Source organism: Manacus candei, unplaced genomic scaffold (assembly GCF_025592945.1).
Source record: "Manacus candei isolate 608988 ecotype Guabito, Panama unplaced genomic scaffold, ASM2559294v1 h1tg000019l, whole genome shotgun sequence".
In the NCBI taxonomy this organism is placed as follows: Eukaryota; Metazoa; Chordata; class Aves; order Passeriformes; family Pipridae; genus Manacus; species Manacus candei.
The window spans coordinates 2,469,365-2,478,839 of NW_026138067.1; the positions used below are offsets into that span (position 1 = coordinate 2,469,365).

Sequence of the window (9,475 nt, forward strand, 5' to 3'; positions counted from 1 at the left end):
TTTGTATGCACCATATGGATTAAGCTTTTTTTCTTCTTTTCTAGGTTGCTTTAGATGATTTTTTACATAACATGCAAAAAGTGGACTTCAATATATTTCATCCAAGCTTACAAAAGAAGAGTACGTTATTACCGTTGCATTTGTATATTAGATCTTGGAGAAAAACATATTAAAGTTTGGGTTTTTTTTTTTTTAATATGGGTTCAGAGTGCTGAGTTTTTTTCTTTAATGTCTCAACTTGATAGAATTGCAAAGTGTCTAACTTCACGCTTCTGCAAAGTGCAGTTCTGGGAAACAGCAGATGCACATGAACTGTAGCTGTCAGCTTGCTGGCAGTAGTTAAGTTTGTTCTTGGAATTTGAGGCTGATATCTCTGTTTCACGTCTGCCAAGTCATATGTCCTTGTCTGAGATTACTTTTCTTGTCTTTCCTGTAATAACAGCAATATGACAGAATTTTTCTTGGACAAATTCTGTGCTAATGGATGCTTCTGACAGTTGTCACTCTTCACTGAAAAAAGCAAAAAAAAAACCTCCAATAACCAAGCCAACAAACAAAAACTGCTTGCTTTATGCCCAGAAGCAGTTACAGTAAATGCCCTATAAATCAGCTAAGCAGTTCTATTCAGTACAAGGAGCAGGCTTCTTCCAAGTAGTGATGATGCTTCATACTTGGAAGAATGAACATGTATATTTGAATGCAAGAAAACTGTCAGGAAAAGCTTTAGCTGTTTTAATTATGTAGTATTTATGTAGCATTTCAGAATGGTGAAATACAGCTGTAGTGCAGAGTTTAACTGTGTGTTGAGAATGAGCATTGATGTGACTGTTGGTAGTGGGATAGCTTTACAACATAGGAAGAGAACCCTATACAGTTTTTGTCTCTGGCTTTTTCTCTCTGCTCTGGGCTTGGCTGTGTCTTCCTCTTGGCCTTTAGTCTCTCTGTTGTTGCCCACAGATATCATTGCAACATGGGTTCAACATCCCCTTTGCTCGGTATTTACCATGTCTCTCAGGACAGCCTCCTACGTGGCTTCCCCGAATTCCTTTTCTTTGGTACTACGAAGAAACATATTCTTGAACCCTTCAGGTCATTTTACACCGCCCTGTCTGTAAGGATACTGCTCTGGTTTTTTGGTGGAAAACTGCTGGGAGCTTTGTACTCAGCATCTCTTAGGATCAAGGTAAATATTTCTGTTTGATTTGTTTTATGGTAAAATAATGGTTCCTAACATCCAGCTTGATTCAATTGCACAAATCCGGTAGCTTGTTTTGCCGTCATCCCTGTTCTGTTAAATAACTGCTTTTCCCAGAGATTTTTTTTTAATCACGGGTAATCTCCCCAGATGCTTGGCTGCATAACAACATCCTGTATTTCAGTGTACAATGCTACATAATGAACTTCTGAGAACAAGATTTGTGGCTTTTTTAATCACAAACTTTCAGCATGGTAGAAATCTTTGGTGGTTTTGTTTTACGTGTTTGAAGTTGGTTTGTGATACAGATCTTGGTTAATTTTGCAGTTTCTTATTCCCAAGTAAGAAATTTCTTTTTGAATTTGTTCAGCTCAGGATCCTGGTTTCTGTATTACTGGAAGTGCAGTAATCGAGGTGATATGAACCTAGAAGAATCTATGTACTGGATTGGGAGTATAATGGCTATTTTCTTAGCATGAAATCCTAACAGGCTCTGTCCTCTTTTCCAGTCAGCTGCTGTATCTTATTGGTGTTCTTGAATGTGGCAAAGAGATCTGGTGAAAAGAAAATGTTTCATTCCTATGCAGGCACTGCAGCTCTTCCTGCCAAACGACGAGCCAAGGCTTAGGCTCTGTAGCTGCCACCAGGCCAGCTGCGCACTCGCTCTGTTTATTTTGTGTTCTGGAGCAAGCATTACAAATGTCTCTTTCTGCAGTTGGTCCTTGTTTTGTTCCAAACGTGCTGAGTCAGGATAATTGAGGCAGCCCTGTCTGTCTTCTCAAAAGGAATCACTCTCCTGTAAAGTTAACTTTTGGCAGGAGTGCAGTACAGTAAAGAGGAAGAGAAGGGAAACCATGCAGTATCACCAGCACCTCAAGTTGCTACAGTGATATCTTCCTTCGAGGCCACAAGGCCAGTGCTTTGCTTGAAGTAGAACAAATCTTGACAATGTGTTCACAAAGGCATCAATGGATGAGCTGATTTGTTCTTGTGTAGAAAGAAGCCATGTGATGCAGTGATTGGTTAGCATGGTAAGGAGGACTTATCGGTGAATTAGTAAACAGGATATGGAATAAATAAATTCAGGTTGTGACTTCAGTCACAAAAAGAGTTTTGAGTGACCTCAGAAAGTAAAGCAGCATTTCGAATTGCAAATGACAGGAGGCTGCTTTAATAGGCAATCTGTGTCTCCTTTATATCCTTCAGGGAACAGCTCTCCCTCAGATGGCCATGCCTGATTCTTCCTTTAGGGACAGTGTTGTGAATGGAGGCATTAAATACTTGTCAAACAAGGTAGTCTGCTTTCATTAGTATTGTCTCCTTTTATTTCTTGATGGAAGTGGGTGCCATATAAGAAATGTCCTATTTCTCCTCTTTGTTGTAATCTGGTTTATAGTTGTTTTCACCAAGTGTTGCTGGCTCAGCGTTGCATTATGCCTGGTTTCAGTTGATGTACTGAAAGAAGTTTCTTTCTTCTGTTCTTTTTTTCTGTGGCTGCTACAATTACTGAGATATGTTAAACATAATTTATCTATGTGGGAGCTGTACATCATTCGTGTATGTCAAGTCAAGTATCACAGACAACTGTGGGCTGCAATTTCTTTCTTTATTGCCTGACAAAAAAAAAAAAAAAGACAAATCAGGAGTCAGCATGAATACAGCTTGAGAACCCTGTTTACTTCTTCATCAAAAGGATCAAGAATCTGTACATACATACAGCTGTTAGTAATATTTAGGCAATATATGTTTCGGCTTATGCCATCGCAAGATCTTTCTAGATCACTAGTTTCAAATGTGTCCTTAAGCACCCAAAATAGAGAGTAGGCTAGAGAGACTGCAGGAATCTATGTCAGAGGACTGTGGATCTCGTATCAATGGTACTTTCAACAATGAGAAAGAAGACAGTTCCTGAAGAGCCACAATTGAAAGCTGGAACTGTTCTTTTCTGCACTCTGAATAAGTACTTGTTAAAATCTCTGTCTTCATGTAGTAGAGCAGCTCCTGACTGGCTCACACAGTCATGCTGAATAGGAGATATTTTTTGGTTTAAGCTAAAGGTAGAATTAGAAAACCACAGAAATCAAGTCTAGTCACAAAAGCTCACGAGCCCTGAGATAACAAACAAATCCCTTCTCGTGCTAAAACACATCATTATGCTAGATGAGAGAAAGGTGCATTTTCAGGAATGGCCTTCCTGAATCAAATAATCCTCACTGCTGCACAATCAGGACAGAGCATCCATTCTAGCTCTTTCTTGGATGTGGAAGAAGAGATCGAGATGAACAGGGCCAAAGAGAAGAGGCTTCCTCTATTTTTTTTTTTTTTAGGGCAGACTAGGAGACATAAAGAATTTTATCTATTCTCAGGACAAGCATCTGGAAAGACAAAACTTATTCAAAGATCTGAATATACAACCTATCCAAATCAACACATTATAGGGACTGACTCATTCGCATCAAACTGTCATAGGCAGAAAGCTCCTAACATGTCAAATTTAAGATGCTTGGGCCATGCTAGTTAAAAGGAGTCTGGTGAGACTAGAGGAAAATCTCAAATTCTTGTAATGTTTTCATACTTAATTTCTTTTCAAGAACGGAATGACTACTATACAAGTGTTACCATGTGTGACTGCCTGCAAGGGGAGAAAGATGAAGCAGCAGACTGAGAAAAGTGCCCTCCTTTTGCAGCCCCCTACCCCTGAAAAGGTTCTGGAGAAGGACTAGTGACAGACTGCTTTGAGAGGCCTGTGTGGGTGGACTCACTGCCTTTTCCTGCTGGAACTGCCAACAATTATGCCAAATACAACAGTGGTTTTGCAATAGGGATAAATGTCTTCCAGACTGAAATGAAGAAGTCTTATAACACAGGCAACTAAGCAGTAAAGAGTAATGCTAAATAAGTGTGATGGTCACAGTGCACACATACATAGGCATAATGCACATGCATAAGAGTGTGTGACAGAAAGTGCTATTAGACAATCAATTTACCTTCACTAATTAGGTTTTGTCATCATCTTCCTGATGGTTAAGAACAGAATATAGTTTTGCCATGTGAGATACACTGATGTGCTCAGTTACCACAGCGATAGAATGCAACACTTGCTGAAGAAAAAAAGGAAATTACAGTTCAGAATAGTGCAAGATACACCCTACTTTCTTGTATTGTTAGATAAAAGTGGCACTTCAGAGAACTTATCTCTCAGGATTTAACTGGAGAAAATGAGTTAATTTTTCATACTTAAGAAAAAAAGAAGGCTAAAATTTCTGATAATATTTTCCTGCTCATCAGTCTATGACATCGATAATCATAATTGCTGATCTGCTGCTTCCAAAACAGCAGGGAATGACAGAATCCACTTTGTTATAGAGTAGCTGCCACAGCAAAGCCACGGTTGCATTTTGTTAGAAACACGATACAGGGCCCTGGAAAATGTGTCTTTGGAAGCCAAGGCTACAGGTCTTCCAGATACAGCTGTGCCAGGCAAAAATGGAAGCATCCTTAGGTGCTCACCTTTAGCCATTAGCTGAATGTGTACTGTGCCTACAGCACTGCTGGCAGAACACGCTGCTCAAGTCTGAAGTAGATCAGCAAGCAAAGTTACAGCAGTTAGCTCCTACCTTTCAACCCAAGAGTGAATAGCAGAGTGACTGTTACAAATTACCAGTCTCTCAGACAGTCCCTTCTGTTACCAAAGATGTGATAATCTCTGAAAAAGCACACTAACATGCAGCGACAGCACTTGGTGTTTAAGTTGTGCCCCTGTGTTGCATTCTTTGAGATAAAATCTCAGGTTTATGGAATCAGCAGATTTGCATCGCTTTCTGCTAGATCAGTGTCTGTTCAGGCACAGCTTGGCCAGAGAAGTTGGGTACCCCATCCCCGGCAGTGTTCAAGGCCAGGTTGGATGGGGCTTTGGGCAACTTGGTCTAGTGGAAGGTGTCCCTGCCCATGGCAGCAGGTTTGGAACTAGATGTTCTATATGGTCCCTTCCAACCCAAACCATTGTGTGATCCTTGAAATACAGCTTCTCTGGAGATAATTCCATCCCCGCTTAGCAAGGCTGAGGCTGTTTCATGTAGTGTCAGCTGCACGAACTGTATTGACTGCTTAGGAGATGTATGGTACAAGGAAGCAGCTGCACTCGAGTGACTCTTCAGAGCGTATTGTTTATAACGATAAATGACTATCTAAAGCCATGACTATCTATAAAATGTTCTCTCTTTGAGAGGTGCTATGTCTCTTCTGTAGTTGGAATTTGTCCTATTAAAATCTGTCGTCTCTGTTACATTCATTAGCAAGTGCACAAGCAAGCGGTGTCTTTCCAGTCCCTGGTGGACCATAGAATAGACAACCTCTACAATTTAAAAAGGAAAAAAAAAAAAAGAAAAAAATTCACATAAGAAAACCCATAATGGAATAGTACCTATTAAAACCCCCATCCCTAAAACACACAACTCTGCTCTCCTAAACAGAACACTTCATGGATAAGACAGCAATAACAGCTAAAGTGTGAGAAAAGTCAATAGTGTTCCATTCAACTAGGCACCAAATGAATCGAGAAGATAATTTGGATGTACAAAATCTTGAGAAAAGATAGTAGCATCCCAGAAGGACACTTCCAGAACTTCTGACAAACCAACAAGGGTGGTTACAACCCACTGGAGCCAAACAAGAACAAACTTCTAGTGCAGAATCTGCGACTGTGCTAACTTAGGAATCACCAGTTCATTTTTAAATGATACAATAAATATTCATTCTTTTTTTCACAAAAGGCAATATTTGAGAGTAAAGCATTTAATTCCCCCTTAAAAAGCTTAAAGTTACTGGATTTGGCCTCCTTTTGTGGGTGACTAAGGAGTGGAAGTATTCTAAAGCTGGGAAGGTATTCTGCATTTCTGCATCTGTCAGCTAGAAAAGCCAATACACTGCTGCTTCAAAAAGATTTTCAATGAATAAAGAAACAAAACACAGATTTTCTTTTTATTGTTTGTAATACTTTTTAAAGTTACTGAAAGCAAAGAATTTAAAGTCCTATTTCAATATGCCATGACTGAGTTTTGCTGACCAAGAATATATAAAGCTAAGAATTAAATCTCTAATATTAGTTTTCTTTTGTAACACAGAACTCACTTATCTGTATAAGAAGCAGAGAGATTTTATTTTAGCCCAAGGACAACATATGCTGCAAGGTTCTAGTTGCAAGTCCCATCAATTGTAAAACTGATATTTGAGCACCTAAAAAAAAAAAAAAGAGAGTTGGTGGGAGAGAGAACTGACTTCCATGGAACAAACTACAGTTGACTACCACTAGATAATTCCTTCCCGCTTACAAACTAACCAAGTCCACTTGTACAGAAAACTTGAAAAAAATCACCAACTCCAGCTTTTAAAGCCAAGACACTTTTAAAGGATAGCCTTGCCACACAGTAAATCTCTGAACCTACAGATATCCTGGCTTCTATCCATTTTTAAAAATTACTTTTTAGTGCTGCTAAAAAAACCCCGTCAACACTGCCAACAATATTTAAACATTTTTTTATGTTAAAGAGAGCTACAACTTCGGTAGGTTCCATCAGAAATTATATGACAGCACAAAGGAAAAGTTCACAGCAATATTCAAATTGCTTGAGAGAAACCTGTAAGCCAAGAGAGTTGTAGACAGCCCATTACTGAAAGCTTTCATAAATAATGCAAATGTCTCACTGACACAATGAAGTAAAATACTTACTGAACCATCTATTTGCATTGGCTCAACACCAGACAGACTTGCTCCAATTTTCATGTGATCCTTGTGAAGATCTGAAGTGAAAATGCAAGCCCTGAAACAGCTCTTTGTAAAGAGTGACCGTTCAAAAATCATAAGGCAATTCAGAAAGCATAGTATAGGACATGTATTGCAGTATATCATTGCTATATCATGTCTTCTGAAGAATATATTTCCTCCACCCTTAAAGTGTAGCTGTGGCAAAACCATAACAGTAAGGTTATAATTAAACAGCAAAAATAAATGTTATTTTAGATGGCACTATGCTTCGAGAGAAGTTTTTTCAGCTAAATTAAAATGGCAATTAAATAATTTATGTGAAATACCCTACTTATACAAAATAGTAAAATAAATTAGTGTATACTCTGTTTAGTGGGACATCCCACAGTCTCCCACCCTTTGCCTTCTATGTGTCTTCTGTGTAGAATCCATTTTTTTTGCAAGACTGCATCTGCAGTACTAAGATACAGAGTTAATATGTAAGAGCAAAAGATAGATAAGTACAAAAAACTCCATTGAAACCAGCACACATGATCATTATGCCATTTCAGTACAGGGAGCACAAAGCAAGAGTCACTGACCCTTAGCCAAGTTTTTCAACACTACTTAAAAATTAGGTCAAATATTTACTTTTTTATAGAGCGATTTAAGAAAAAGTGTTTGAGGGTTTGCAAACATACACTGTTACAAGGTTTATCTTCCCCTCTAGCTGAACACAGTAAAAAAAATACTTCATTTAGGAGGAAGAAAAGAATTCTGAAGATTATAGGAAGACAATAGAAAGAAATTATGGCAGTCTTTCATAGCACTGAAGTTGCTCTGCATGATAGCATTAAGTCATTTTTAGTTCACAGTCTTCTTCAGACACCAGGTTGCTTATTCTTCTATTAATTGGAGTTAAAGTCTTGTGCTGATATTCCATGACTATATGTGCTAGAAAAAGCACATCACTGCTGTAATGCTTTGCAAACCTTTCAGAAAACAATGTCAATTTGGACTTAACGAAGAGAATTAAGGCGTGGACACACAGGCAGAAACACTAGGACTGTTTTACTCTGCCTGCATCCAACCTTCTGCTGTATCTTAACCTGACGTTATAAAATTATTTTGTAAGCATGAAAGAAAAGTTAATTAACCATGAAGCTGCTTCTGATGTCAAGAATAATCGATTTAGAGGGCAAATTAAATCTACCACAGGTCACAACATAAACTGATCATTTTGATTCACAAGAACCAGCCCAACCCATAAATAAAAGATGCTCTGGTGTGAAGATCTCTGTGCAGCTGGCAATCCCAACATGAAGGCACTGGTGGCCAATTTAAACATTGGGTGTGCCAAAATTCTTTACACATGAAGCACCTGACAAATACATCCTGCACACACTCTCAGACCTGGAATTCTTAAACTGCCACAAGCACCTGTTTCTAAAAACCTTGGGTTAAAGAGCTTGGTCCACACCTTATATAAATTAGTACACTAAGAATAATCACAGGACAACTCAGGCTGAACACCAGGTGGATTTGGGGAGAAGCAGATGACCAGGCTGCCATGCTGTAGGGGGGGTGGACACACTTGCTCAGCCCTCCATGTCCTGGTCCCTTCCCTGTGCCCATCTTCCATACCAGGAGAGACCCAGCTCAGTGATATGGCTCGTATCTATCTGTGTTCCTGTCTGAACAGGGACGGAAAATTCAGATGAAATTCAGAAAGTTCAGTGGGTTCATTATTACTCCACCACCAAACTATTTTTATTCCCCAAAAAAAGCCAATCACATTATTGCTCAATAATGTGAAATTTGGGAAATGAAACCGGTATATTGCACGTAAGTGAAATTTTCTTAAAAAAGAAAGCCCCTTGGGCCATTTTCCAGAGCACAGATTTTGGCACCAGTGTGACACTACAAAGAGCATGGTGCTGTGCCCTCTTCTCCGCAGCTCCCCAGAACACCCCAGCCACCTTTCCCCTCTGTACCATCCATCAGTGGCTGGAAATCTTAGAAGGATCAGGTTAGCTACCGAGTAGCTGGCTAGATTTGGAAAATATTGGTCTGGATTTTGCTCTATTGATGTGTAGACATTAAAAATGCTAACACAAGATGGAAGGGGCTCCTCGTGTTGACAGCGTTTCTGGTGGGAGCCGTTCTGGCACACCTGCCACACTTTCTCCATGCTGACCAGGCAACTCTTCAGACTGAAAAATGTTGCTAATTCCCTTCCGTGCGCTGTATAAAACTTTAAGTACAGAGAGGTAGTTAAAAACGTGTCCACACTGAATTACAGTTGGGAGACCGTACTTAAAGAGCCAAGAGCACGAGTATAAACACGGGATAGTGCACAAAGAATGGAAACGTGCTGGTTTAAAAAAAAAAAAAACAAACAACAAAAAACACAACAAAAAACCCATGAGGCAATAGTCTCGTGTCTGGAGTATCCCTGCTCCAGGAGGTGCCACTCGAGGGGTAGGAACGGAGCCCCGCTCCGCTCTGCCCTCCCCGCGCAGGACGGCCCTCGGGGC

The 9,475-nt window shown here is 39.6% G+C and overlaps 1 protein-coding gene and 1 long non-coding RNA gene across 8 annotated transcripts in view; one reads left to right on the plus strand and one right to left on the minus strand.

Annotated features, from left to right (window-relative positions):
• Positions 1-9,054, plus strand: part of NDUFAF6 (NADH:ubiquinone oxidoreductase complex assembly factor 6) — a 29,020-nt gene extending 19,966 nt beyond the window's left edge. For 6 of the 7 annotated variants that reach the window (XM_051785275.1, XM_051785277.1, XM_051785280.1 and 3 more), the window contains one exon: positions 45-9,054. In XM_051785275.1, coding sequence (XP_051641235.1) covers positions 45-173 — 129 coding nt within the window. In that variant the 3' untranslated portion in view covers positions 174-9,054. The remainder of the gene's footprint in view (positions 1-44) is intronic. The other variant, XR_007904172.1, reaches the window with a different exon arrangement.
• On the minus strand, positions 6,333-9,306 carry LOC127470136 (uncharacterized). Its single transcript, XR_007904176.1, has 3 exons — positions 9,052-9,306; positions 6,924-6,994; positions 6,333-6,430 (listed from the first exon to the last, which is right to left on the minus strand). It is a non-coding gene; the product is annotated as an uncharacterized LOC127470136 (long non-coding RNA).
• Between the last annotated feature and the right edge of the window lie 169 nt (positions 9,307-9,475).